This window comes from Microcaecilia unicolor, chromosome 7 (genome assembly GCF_901765095.1).
Source record: "Microcaecilia unicolor chromosome 7, aMicUni1.1, whole genome shotgun sequence".
NCBI lineage: Eukaryota > Metazoa > Chordata > Amphibia > Gymnophiona > Siphonopidae > Microcaecilia > Microcaecilia unicolor.
In genome coordinates, this window is record NC_044037.1 from 93,251,950 (window position 1) to 93,265,498 (window position 13,549).

Here is a 13,549-nt window from a genome sequence, read left to right on the forward strand (position 1 = left end):
GAACTGTTCCATCATTATAAAAAGCAAAATCTGTAAAAATAACTGATAAAAGTTCTAACCCACTTGTGAAATTTAAACTCTCATAATCTAATCTATACAAGTATTTTAAGTGTGTAGAGAGAGAGAGAACTATCCCATCATTGTAAAGAGAACCCCCCCCCCCCGCAAAAAAACCCAACTTTATCTAAAGTTAAAAAAAAAACAGATAAAGCTATCCTGATTGTGACATTTAAGCTCTCATGATCTAACGTACCAATACATAGATGTGGATATGTTTAATAAATGCCAAAGGAAAAAAAAAAAGACAAAAGGAGCCCATGTGCCTATCCTCTGAAAATTGTGGGGTACAAAGCCAAATAAAGTAAAGTTGAACACTAGGACTCTCTGCTGTGATTATCTCCTATCTGCTTATTTATCTATTGATGAATAATTGGCTTCACCTGCATGCTATCACAAGCTGCTAATAAATCACCGAGTACTTTTACACTCTCATGCTGTCCAATGTGGATTTGTTTGCTCCGTGCATGACAGTCATGCAAAAAACCATGAGCAGTGGCCCCAGCGATGTAAAACACTAACCAAAAGCAAATCAATAAAAACAACATTTTTTTGCACTAGTGAAACCTACATGTGGTACCATATCCCTCAACAAAATAAGCTTTATAATCAAGGGAACCAATTTCCTAGTCACCAAATTAATTCACATTTGGGTAATTTTTATAAATGCACTTCTTCCGCAGATCCTATTCCAAAATCCTAGCAGAATTTTAGATGATCTGAGCTAGACATATCAATTCCAATATTTACTTCCTCTACCTTATAGTGTTCTGCTGTTTAACTGCACAGTGCTCAATAAAACTCTGAGCCAGGGGGTAGAGGCTGGGTAGGAGAAAATCTGAAAAACTGGGAAAACCAAAACATGCAATCAATCCCAAGGTAAGTAGTGGTTCCCCCATGTCTGTCTCAACAGCAGATTATGGATTTTTCCTCCAGGAACTTGTCCAAACCTTTTTTAAACCCAGACACATTGACCACCGTTAGTGTATCCTCCAGCAATGAGTTCCAGAGCTTAACTATTCATTGAATGAAAAAAATATTTCCACCTATTTAAAAATTATTTCCCATTTAACTTCACCAAGTGTCCCCTAGTTTTTGTATTTTTTGAAAAAAAAAAAAAAAAAGAAATTAACTAACTTCTACTCATTCTACACTACTATATATTGATACAAGATGAAAACAGTACAGACATATAGGACTGCAGGTTGGAGAATACAGCTACTTCACCAGCCAATCCAAGGCCCAGGCCATAGCAGAACCACCTTGGGTGCCTACCCACAGTAAATCTACAGCCACTTCAAATATACTAGGAATGAATAGTTAAGTCTTCAAACCATGCACCATTCCTAAGGATGGAAGTGAGGACCCATGAAAAGCTGACAAACTTTAGTTACCTTGCTAATATTACAGAAACCAAAATACAGGTATATTTAAGAAAAACCAGTGATATGCAAAGCTAATCACACAAAAACATCTAATAAATTAGATATAAAAGTTATATATAGTGAATTGTGCTCAGTTTTTTTTGTGCTTTACAGCAACCTGAAGGCTGCAGATATATAAAAACACCATTCCTCCAAACCTGTGAAAAGGCTGCCAAAAAAAGAAAAACAGTAAAAAAAAACAAAAAACGGCTACTTAGCTGTATAGTCATAACAAAAGAGCTCTTGTAGGATCTGGAGGGGGATGATCTTACAAATAGGATGATGTGAACACTGGTGTCCAATGCAGAGCCTCAGGGCAAAGTAATGCTTATATACTGCAAAACACTCTGTGATACATAAAATGAACAACGTTCAATCTTCCTTAATCTTTAGTTCCCTACATGGACCATGTTTTGCCGAGATACTGGCGTCTTCAGGGGAACTGATCTAAAAGAAATGTATTAAAATGTATTTTCTTTTCTTGATTTGTATTTCTTTTAGATCAGTTCCCCTGAAGACGCCAGTATCTCAGTGAAACATGGTCCATATAGGGAACCAAAGATAAAGATTAAGGAAGATTGAACGTTGTTCATTTGATGTATCACGGAGTGTTTTGCAGTATATAAGCATTACTTTGCCCCGGGGCTCTGCTGTTCACATCATCTTATTCATAAGATCATCCACCTCCAGACCCTACAAGAACTCTTTTGCTACGACTATACAGCTAAGTAGCCATTTTTTAGGAACTGTTTTTCTTTTTTTGGCAGCCTTTTCACAGGTTTGGAGGTATGGTGTGCAATGATGCTGGAATGGTGTTTTTATATATCTGCAGCATTCGGGTCACTGTAAAGCACCAAAAAAAACCTGAGCACAATTCACTATATATAATTGTTGTATCTAATTTATTAGATGTTTTTGTGTAATTAGCTTTGCATGTCACTGTTTTTTCTTAGGTATATCTGTATTTTGGTTTCTGTAATATTAGCAAATGTACTTAATTGAAAATCCACTATATCTATAAACTTTAACACCAGTCCTTGTTGGAGATGGGATAGTACAAGGACCCATTACTAAATCATGAGTAAATCTGAAAAACAAAAAATCTTGCTTTATTAAATATAGTTAGGAAAAATGACTATTTGTACATCAATTCTGCCAAAAGGTCCAGAAAAAAAATTCCCATTTAAATACTAGCTTCCTGCTGAAAGCCTCTTCAAGTGATTTGAAACTGGTTTTGGTTTGACTCTGTAGGATCCCAGTGAGAATTCCGTTTCTACTACTACTGCAGTCAAACCAAATATCTCCTGCCCAGACTAGCCAATCCTTAGCTGAAGACAATAGATTAATTTAAAAAGTCTCCAGAGTAAGAAAATACCGTACTTACACCCTCATTGCTATGCAATGGCACAAGCTCAGGTACCAACTTTGAGTGACCCTGTGGATTGGCAGAAAAACGGTCTTCATATAGTCACTCACACACTGCCCTAGACAAGCCGACATAGTTCTACAGCTACGGAAGTCTCTCAGCAAACCCCCCCCCAATCAGTCTTGAAAAATTCATAGGCTTACTACCAGCATTTTCTCCTCGGCGTGCCACAACGCTCTCACCTAATTCCTGCCCCTTTTCAATACTCCCTGAGCGCGCACTATTACCACCATTGTCTTTACCACCAATTATCTATGATTCCTCAGCCAACCACCACACACACATTCAACGTCCTCGCCGTCACCATTCCCCTTCCCATTATATTATTCCTTGTTCTCACTAACCCCAGCCCTCACCGGCCGCGACCCAAGGAGGTTTAATAGACTGACCCCGCCCCCCAGGACCTTTTTCGTATTGGATTGGTCGAACGAAATGGAAACGTCACGTAGGGTGTTGCCAAAAGACCTTATTCTATTTCCAAACAGTTCTGTTTTTTATGTTTAGGATGGGAACCGAATGAGATTTTAGGAATTCGTCAATTTGTGGGTAAATTAAATAAAATAAATGAATTATTCCGATTCTTCGCCCTTTAAAATTTCCAACGGATTGAAAATGTTATCAAACCTAGCAATCAAATAACTAAATTGGTAATACTGGCTACCCCTTCAATTTTCCTATACACAACCACCCTCTATTAAACCTCCTTGCCCTTCCCCTCTCAGGTTTCAACCCTAGAGGCAAACAGACAGGAAGTGACGTCTTTGTATAGTGGTTGTGTGGGGAGGGGCGGGAGCACTCAATCAAACTCATAGAGAGAAGCGTGATTTTTTACCGGAGCTCTTCCAGCTCTTCTTTAAATTAAAATAAAGCGAGTTTTCTGTTGTCATGTCCTCTGTTTCTATTCAGCAATTGCAAAGTAAGTGGTACTGGCCGAATCGTCACCTTAGCTGACCATTTCTTTGCTTGCACTCTGCCGCTTTAACAGTGTGCCTTTCCTTTCTCTCTGTAGATACCAGCTTACAAAAGCCTTGCCCTGGTGGGGGTCCTGATACAGCCTGTGTGCTCTTCAGTCAAAACACCCAATTGGCAGGAAGTGACCGAAGAGTGTGTGTCTGAAGCTCCGATTTGTGTAGATTTTTAAAATATTTTTTACATTCCTTGTTCTTTTGTCCTACCCAGCGAAGGAGTTCCATTCTGAGGGCCCCGAGCTTCTTAGCTGTGCGTGGGGCTGCACCCGTGTGTTTGTCCTCAGCCTCGCATAGGTTGTTGGGGGAACCTTCAGCCTGTGACTGGACATTGTATGGAAAGGCAGAACGGACCATGTCTCAGAAGCGATCTGCGCAGGTATAGTCTTCTGCGGCTTCGAATTGAAGTGACAGGGTCAATAATGTCTGTGCTCTATTGCTTACTCCCTACCACCTTTTAATACAATGTAATTAAAATGTTAGTAATGTTACGTTGTAAGGCCTATGCACTTTGTCTAGCATTTTTACGTGCCACAATCTTGCGAGAAGTAGCACCTAGTGGTTAGAGCACCCAGCTGGTTTATTTGCCAGCCTGAGTCAGGCCTGATTAGAGCTTGATACCTAGTGGTGATACCGCGAGATTACCGCAAGGGCTAGGGTCATGGCGGGCATTTTTGAACTCGGGGTCGTAAGAGCAGGAGTCCGTGGGGATTGCTCTTGCTAGATGACAGCGATCTCAGTAAGGCTGTGAGTGAGGGGTGCTACATCGAAGAGTAATGACTGGTGCTGGTTTGAAAGGGTGGGGTGAGGGTCTTCTTTCCAGGGGGTGGGGATGTGTTGGGAGGATTGTTGATAGTTACTAGGAGGGGTCGTGAAGAGAAGGAGAAGCCTTGTAGGGGGCATTGGACGGCAGGGTGATCAGGGGATCTCTACCTGAGGGGTAGGGTGATGAGAGAGGCTGGACCTTGGCTTTGACTTCTGGCCCATAAGGTAGGTGGAAATGCCGAAGTCTAGATTTTCTTTTAGCTTTGTGGATTCTCTTTGTAAGATGGGGAATCCATGTTGATAAATTAGGCCCACCTCAGCCATATCCTTTCTCCAACTCTACTGTGCTTACCCTGTTTACCTTGGAGGTATCGCCCCCTTTTTAAAATGGCTTGGTGTACACCAGCAGTCTACATGTGTAAAAGCTGCATATGTTTGAGGTGCTTCTAAAATAAGGACCTAAATATTGGAAAAGTATTAATGCACTAGAAACGATAACTCTTTCAATAGAAAAGAGAGCTGTAGAAGGCATGACATGAAGCTGCAAGGATACAAGCCATGTAGAGAAATATTTTTTTTTCCACCAAAAGGGTAGTGTAGCCTGGAAAGCTTTCCTAGAGGAGAAGGTAGAGACAAAAATAATGATGGATTTCAAAATGAAGTGGGATATATACAGAGGATCAATGCATGGGTTCCTTTTTCTAGCCATTTAGTGAACACATTGGCTCAAAACAACAGTGAAGACCTAGTGCTACATAGAGCAGCCGTTATATCCCTAATCACTTTACTGGGCAAACTTGATGGACCATTTCAGGTTTTTTTATACAACATTTTTATTAATGACACTTCAATAAAATACATTTTATTGTCCATTTATATACAGCCTCACAGATATAAATGTTCACAGAGAGAGTTTTTATTAACCTATTACAGAGTGCCAACCACTTTTCACATTTTATCCCCATCCCCCTCTTTGATATGAGGGATGCCCCCATGTCATTTACGCATTGCTTTAGTAGTAACTACATGGAATTCTCATACGCATTATGGATAAATATTTGAGATTTCGTGCAGTCAATACAAAAAGCTCCATACAATCATCAATCATGTGGCTATTATCCTCATCTGCTCGCTGTTACGTGGACAGTATGTAAACCATATTCCCTAATAACTATTAAACTGTGTCCTATATAGTCTTTAGATCTTTATATAGTAAAACTATTGCGAACTTATGACTAAGCAAACAGGTATTCTAACAGCCAATTTTTCATCAGTCTTTGCACTGTATTGTATCTACCTGTATTCCAGCAGAATACATGCAATTTATGAGTATACATCAACCTTTGGTCTTAAGTGTGACAAACAAAGATTGTCGGCCGTATTGAACATGGTACACAACCCGCATCTTAGTGTTTTCACCTTCCAATTAAACCAACGCTCAAAGGAACTTTTTATAACAAATTAGCAGGTGAACACTCCTTATAATGTTCCTTCCCTCCCCCTCCCTATCCCTTTATCTCCCCCACTACCCTCTCCCTCGATTCCCATCGAATGTGTGCTTATAAAAATAAGGTCATAAATGTGTATCTTTGACTGCTTCTCGATTATAACGTGTTAAGTACAAGACTCCGTCCTCTTTGAGTTAATGTGTCTAACACTGTCCCCAAAGCTTTAGAAAGCGCGCCTTACGGCGGCATGAACCTTTAGCCTCCCTTGCTTCCCATGTCATCAGTTGGTGTGTCTGGTTTCGCCAATGCCAATAGTCAGGAGGTTTATCTGAAGTCCAAGATTGTAATATGCATTTTCTTGCCACCATACACAACTTACGACATAGAAGTGTCTCATCTGCTGTTAAGCCCCGAAATGCACCTGGGCAGTCCAATATCAATTGCAGGGGAGTACCCACTATTCTACGTGATATCAGTGAAGTCATAAAATTTACTACCTTCCGCCAGTAGCTCTGAATCATTAAACATTCCCAAAATGCATGGTAAAAAGTGTTCTCCACAAGATTACATTTCAAGCATTTTGGTGTAAGGATTCCTCCCATTCGAGACAATTGAGCTTGTGTGATATAGGCTCTGTGTAACACCCTGAATGCACATTCCCTGTAATTGGCTCCACTGATTAGTCGGGGAATACTTTTAATGTAGGCTTCAACATCCCAGTTAGATAAATCCGCTCCCGTATCTGCCTCCCACCGCCGACGGAGCTGAATCAACCCCACTCGCGGCGTCAGGGTCCACAACGTCCTCTGAAGCTGTGAGATTGATGGGGCTTCATCGGAGATATCATAAAAAAATTTCCGAATTTTCTCACCTAAATGAAGTTTTAGCGCCTCCCCATCCAAGGTTTGAATATAATGCTTCATCTGACCATAGCTAAAAATGTGCCTCCAGTCTCCTAGTATGAGTTCTAGAGGTTTTAATCTCCCTTCTCCATCTAAGATTGTTTTCAAACATACAAGGCCTTTTTCCTCCCATTGTATAAAGACCGGATTTTCCAACCCTGGTGGGAACATCGGATTTCCCCTTATAGACAACAGTTCTGATACACTCGGGTTACCCCCCCCCCCCCAGCTTCTTTGCCAAACCTCTCCAAGCTGCTTGTAAAGGCAATAAAAGTATACAGTGTTTCAACCTCTGTGGCAGTGAAATGTTTTCTATATGCAGTAGTGTGATTAAGTCATAGGGGCTAAAATAAGCTTTCTCCAACTCCAGAGGTGTATGTGTGTGTGAAGAGAAAACCCAATCTCTCACCACCCGCATTAAACTAGCAAGGTTGTAATATTGCAAATTAGGGAGACCCAATCCTCCTTGTTGCTAGGCCCCCAGCAAAAAGTGCATCTTGAGCTTAGCTTTCTTTCTTGCCCAACAGAACTGCCCCACTAATTGATAGAATTGTTTAATGTCTTTTTGAAGTAAGTTCAACGGCAAAACCTGCAGGACATATAACCACCTGGGTAGAATTACCATTCGAATAAGGCTAACCCGACCTATCAACGGCAAAGGTAAGGCCCTCCAGGTTTCCAGCTGTTGCGCAGTGTGATTAAGCAATCGAGTGACATTCAACTTGTATATGTCCTCCATCTGAGCCGTCAGAAGGACTCCCAGATACCGAAACGAGCCCTCTGCCCATCTCAAAGGAAAATCTTCTTTCCAAAGAAATCGGGTAGTCTAAGGAATAGCCCAATCCTCCGACTTTTCTAGATTAAGCTTAAAACCGGAGTAATCTCCAAATTCTGCAAAAACTTCTAAGAGATCCACAAGGGACTTACGAGGACTAGTAAGAGTCATTAATAAATCATCGGCGAATGCAGCGATTTTAAACTCTTCCTGTCCAATCGATATTCCTCTAATAGTCCTACTTGAAATTATATCCCGGATTAAAGGATCTAAATAAAGAGCAAAGAGTAACGGTGACAGTGGGCATCCTTGTCTGGTTTCTCGACTAATCTCAAAATTCTCTGACCACATTCCATTTACCAAGACCCGTGCTCGAGGAGAGGTATACAAGGCTTGAATTGCTTGCACAAACCAACCAGTAAATCCGTATTTCCATATCATCAAGCTGATCAATCCATAGACTGGTGGGTTGTGTCCATCTACCAGCAGGTGGAGATAGAGAGCAAACTTTTGCCTCCCTATATGTGGTCATGTGCTGCCGGAAACTCCTCAGTATGTTCTCTATCTCAGCAGGTGGTGGTCACACACAGCAGCAGCTCTGGCTAGGCCTCCAAGCCTAATTTTTAGGTTTTGTTGAGTGCCTGGGGTTGAGGGCTCTTTTGAGCAAGTGCAAACCTGGTGGTGCCAGGTCCCTCCTTTTCTCCCCCCTCCCGCTGGCTCCGTAAAAAAAAAAAAAAAAAAAAAAAATTTTGAACGGCCTTAAAGGCGTTTATTTCGACGTTTATTTGAGCGTCTATTGCAGCTACTCACTGAGACACCAGGTCGTTACAACTCGGAGCGGACAGCAGGTAATTTTACCTTTTTATAGCGGGCGGGGGTTCCCCGATTCTTCTCCTCGTGGCTCATGGTGTCGGAGGGCGAGGGCGCAAAGGGTCGCTCCCCGGGTCGCTCGAGCGCTTCTAGAGGGGATGCGGGGGTCTTCAAGCCGGATTCGCCCTTGGTGGGTGACAGTTTCGCGACCGATGCATGTCCCGGTCCTTCCTCCGGCGTGGCGGTTTTTCCCGCCATAAACGCCCATCCCCCGCTCCTCGCCTCCGCCATCTTGGCCGGCCACGCGGCTCGGACGGCTTCTTCTTGGGCCGCCCTTGAGGTTGGAGACATTAATGCCATGAACGCCCTTAATTTGGGCGACGGCACAGAAGCGGCTAAAGTTAAGAGCCGTTCTTCCCGCGCGGCTCCTTCGCGGAGTTTCGCGCCGGACGCCATTTTGGATGCGCAGCATGTCTCTCCCCCGCTATTGCGAGCGCCGGTTGAGAGCGCGCCTAGGGCTGTTGCCCAGGCTGCGGAGGTGCACAGTCTGGGGGGTTTCTCCCCCGAGTTTGTTTTGCTGCTGCATCGGGCCTTCCTCATGCACAACGCTGCCCCCGCTCCCGCCTCTGGTAAAGAGGTTGAGGTTCCCAGAGGTAAACGCCCTCGGGTTGATTCCCAGGCCTTGGAGGAATTTGTCTCCTCCGATGTAGATGAGGGCAGCGTGTCTGAGGTCTCCCAACGGTCCTTTGCGGATTCCTTGGAGGAGACGGATCCCCGCTCGGATGGAGCGGATGACCCCTCTGCAGCGCGGCTTTTTCGCCCGGAGGATTTGCCCAACCTGTTGTTACAGGCCATGGACACTTTGAAGATATCCTCTCCGGAGGACGTCTCTCCCTCAGCCCCTGTTGGCTCTGCCATTATGCTGGGGACTAAGCGCCCGCCTAGAACCTTCCACGTGCATGATGCCATGCACACCTTAATTTCGGCTCAATGGGATGTCCCAGAAGCGAGCCTTAAAGTGGCTAGGGCTATGTCCCGCCTCTATCCTTTGGCTGTGAGTGAACGTGAGGCCTATCTGTGGCCTACCGTGGATTCTTTAATCACTGCGGTGACTAAGAAAACGGCATTGCCGGTGGAAGGTGGCACGGCCCTAAAGGACGCCCAAGACAGGAGATTGGAGGCGGCCTTAAGGTCGTCCTTTGAGGCGGCTGCTTTAAGTTTGCAGGCCTCAGTTTGCGGCTCCTATGTGGCCAGGGCGTGCCTGACTATGGTGCAGCGGGCTTCCCCCTCGGATCATTTCTTGAGGAATGATTGGCCAGCCCTGGAATCGGGCTTAGCCTATTTGGCAGACTTGCTGTATGATGTCTTGAGAGCCTCAGCTAAAGGCATGGCTCAGACTGTCTCTGCGCGGCGGTGGCTTTGGCTGAAACATTGGTCTGCTGACCACGCCTCAAAATCCCGCCTGGCTAGATTGCCTTTTAAAGGCAAGCTGCTCTTTGGGGTCGAGCTGGACAAAATCGTGACTGATCTCGGCACGTCTAAGGGCAAGAAGTTACCGGAGGTCAGGGCTCGGGCTAGTGCTCGTCCCGGTACCTCCAGAGGACGGTTTCAGGAAGCCCGTCGGTACCGCCCGGGCAGGTCGGGTGCTTCTGCCCCCTCTTCCTTTAAGAGGAATTTCTCCCCCAAGCAGCATTCCTTTCGCAGAGACCGCCGTCCCGGAGGTGCTCCCTCCGGTCCTCCCCCAGGGTCTCGTACCCAATGACGGGGTATTGGTCCACGCCCCAGTGCAGATTGGAGGACGGCTGTCCTCGTTTCTGGGCGAGTGGACCACAATAACTTCAGACGCTTGGGTGCTGGAAGTCATCAGAGACGGCTACAAGCTAGAGTTCTGCCGACTCTTAAGAGACGGGTTTGTACTCTCTCCCTGCAAGTCTCCGGTCAAAGCTGTGGCAGTGCAGCAGACTTTGGACAATCTGATCCGCCTGGGTGCGGTCGTTCCGGTGCCAGAAAGTCAGCTTGGCAAGGGGCGTTACTCCATTTACTTTGTGGTACCAAAGAAAGGAGGTTCTGTCCGGCCTATCCTCGACCTCAAAGGGGTCAATCGGGCCTTGAAAGTGCGGCACTTTCGCATGGAGACTCTCCGCTCTGTTATAGCAGCAGTGAAGGCAGGGGAGTACCTGGCATCCTTGGACATCAAGGAAGCGTACCTGCATATTCCCATCTGGCCTCCTCATCAACGCTTTCTGCGTTTTGCAGTCCTGGGCCGACACTTCCAGTTCAGAGCCCTCCCGTTCGGGTTGGCTACTGCTCCGCGGACCTTTTCCAAGGTAATGGTGGTCATAGCGGCCTTCCTGCGAAAGGAAGGAGTACAAGTCCATCCTTATCTGGACGACTGGTTGATCCGAGCCCCCTCTTATGCAGAGTGCGGCAAAGCTGTGGACCGGGTAGTTGCTCTTTTGAGCTCCCTGGGATGGATCATCAACTGGGAGAAGAGCCAGCTGCGCCCGTCTCAGTCCCTCGAGTATCTGGGAGTTCGATTCGACACCCAAGTGGGCAGAGTGTTCCTGCCAGACAATCGGATTGTCAAGCTTCAGGCTCAGGTGGACCAGTTCCTAGTAGCCTCTCCTCTTCGGGCTTGGGACTATGTGCAGCTGTTGGGCTCTATGACGGCCACGATGGAAGTAGTGCCCTGGGCCAGGGCTCATATGAGACCACTACAACACTCTCTGCTGCAGCGCTGGACTCCGATGTCGGAGGATTATGCGGTGCGTCTTCCCTTGGATCCAGCAGTGCGCAAGGCGCTGAGCTGGTGGATGCAGACAGACAAGTTGTCTGCGGGAATGCCTCTGGTGTCCCCAGAGTGGATTGTCGTCACGACGGACGCCTCGTTATCGGGCTGGGGAGCCCACTGCTTGGGAAGGACAGCGCAGGGGCTCTGGTCTCCTGCAGAGGCAAAGTGGTCTATCAACCTCCTGGAACTCAGAGCCATTCGGTTGGCGCTTTTGGAGTTCATCCCGGTACTGGTGTTCAAGCCTGTACGGGTCCTGTCGGACAATGCCATGGCTGTGGCCTATGTCTACCGCCAGGGAGGTACCAAGAGCGCCCCTCTAGCCAAGGAAGCTATGAGTCTATGCCAGTGGGCGGAAGCGAACCTGGAACAGCTGTCAGCGGCCCACATTGCCGGAGTCATGAATGTCAAGGCGGACTTTCTCAGTCGCCATACCTTGGAGCCCGGAGAGTGGCAGCTATCTGCTCAGGCGTTCTTGGACATCACGAAGCGCTGGGGCCAGCCGAGCCTAGATCTGATGGCGTCATCGGCCAATTGCCAAGTGCCGCGCTTCTTCAGCAGAGGACGGGACCCTCGATCCCTGGGAGTAGATGCTCTTCTCCAACAATGGCCGACACAAGAGCTTCTCTATGTGTTCCCGCCCTGGCCCATGTTGGGCAGGGTACTAGACCGGGTGGCAAAGCATCCCGGCAGGATAATCCTGGTGGGTCCGGATTGGCCCAGGCGTCCCTGGTATGCGCACTTGATCAGACTCTCAGTCGACGATCCTCTGCGGTTGCCAGTGGAGCAGGGCCTGTTACATCAGGGTCCCGTGGTGATGGAGGATCCCTCCCCCTTTGGTCTTACGGCCTGGCTATTGAGCGGCGGCGTCTGAGGAAGAAGGGCTTCTCAGACAAGGTCATCGCCACTATGCTGAGAGCGAGGAAACGCTCTACTTCTACTGCTTACGCCAGGGTTTGGCGTATCTTTGCAGCGTGGTGTGAAGCAGGCTCTCTTTCTCCTTTCACTGCTCCAATTTCTTCAGTGTTGACGTTCCTGCAAGAAGGTCTGGACAAAGGCCTGTCGCTCAGTTCCCTTAAGGTCCAGGTAGCGGCTCTGGCTTGCTTCAGGGGCCGCCTGAAGGGTGCTTCCCTGGCTTCGCAGCCAGATGTGGTGCGCTTTCTCAAGGGGGTTAATCACCTGCGCCCTCCTCTGCACTCAGTGGTGCCTGCGTGGAATCTCAACCTGGTGCTAAGAGCATTGCAGAAGCCGCCGTTTGAACCCTTGTCAAGGGCATCTCTGAAAGACCTGACGTTGAAAGCAGTCTTTTTGGTGGCTATCACTTCAGCCAGAAGAGTTTCCGAGCTCCAGGCGCTCTCATGTCGAGAGCCTTTTCTACAGTTCACTGAGGCAGGAGTGACTATTCGCACAGTGCCTTCCTTCCTGCCCAAGATTGTTTCTCGCTTCCATGTGAATCAGCAGCTATGTCTCCCTTCCTTTCGTAGGGAGGACTACCCAGAGGAGTACTCTGCTCTTAAATATCTGGATGTGAGACGAGTCATCATCAGATACTTGGAAGTGACCAATGATTTCCGGAAATCGGATCATCTGTTTGTCCTGTTTGCAGGTCCTCGTAAGGGTCTGCAGGCTGCTAAGCCTACAGTGGCAAGATGGGTCAAGGAAGCCATTGCAGCGGCTTATGTGGCCGCAGGGAAGGTGCCGCCTATCCAGCTGAAGGCTCACTCCACGAGAGCTCAGGCGACCTCGATGGCAGAGGCCGGATCCGTCTCCTTGGAAGAGATATGCAAGGCGGCAACTTGGGCTTCGGCTCATACATTCTCCAAGCATTACCGTTTGACTGTGGCTGCACGGGCGGAGGCCCGGTTTGGAGCTTCAGTGTTGAGGTCAGGGATTTCAATGTCCCGCCCTGGGTGAGTACTGCTTCGGTACATCCCACCAGTCTATGGATTGATCAGCTTGATGATATGGAAGGTAAAATTATGTATAATCATACCTGATAATTTTCTTTCCATTAATCATAGCTGATCAATCCATAGCCCCTCCCAGATATCTGTACTGTTTTTATTCTGGTTGCATTTCAGGTTCAAGTTTAGTCTTCAGTTACTTCAGAAAGACTTCGTGTTCAAGTTTTTTCACTTGGATTCTTCAAGAGTTAAGACGAGTTTGTGTTACAGTGAGCTGCTGCATTC

At 46.7% G+C, this 13,549-nt stretch overlaps 1 protein-coding gene across 2 annotated transcripts in view; it reads left to right on the forward strand.

The window, feature by feature from the left end:
- Nucleotides 1-3,710: 3,710 nt before the first annotated feature.
- The window catches only part of LOC115473999 (zinc finger protein 569-like), a 128,785-nt gene continuing 118,946 nt past the window's right edge, over nt 3,711-13,549 (forward strand). For both annotated transcript variants that reach the window (XR_003942795.1, XM_030209259.1), the window contains exons 1-2: nt 3,711-3,823; nt 3,917-4,251. Coding sequence is in view for 1 of the 2 variants with exons in the window: in XM_030209259.1 (XP_030065119.1) it covers nt 4,228-4,251 (24 nt within the window). In the remaining variant the exon portion in view is untranslated. The remainder of the gene's footprint in view (nt 3,824-3,916; nt 4,252-13,549) is intronic.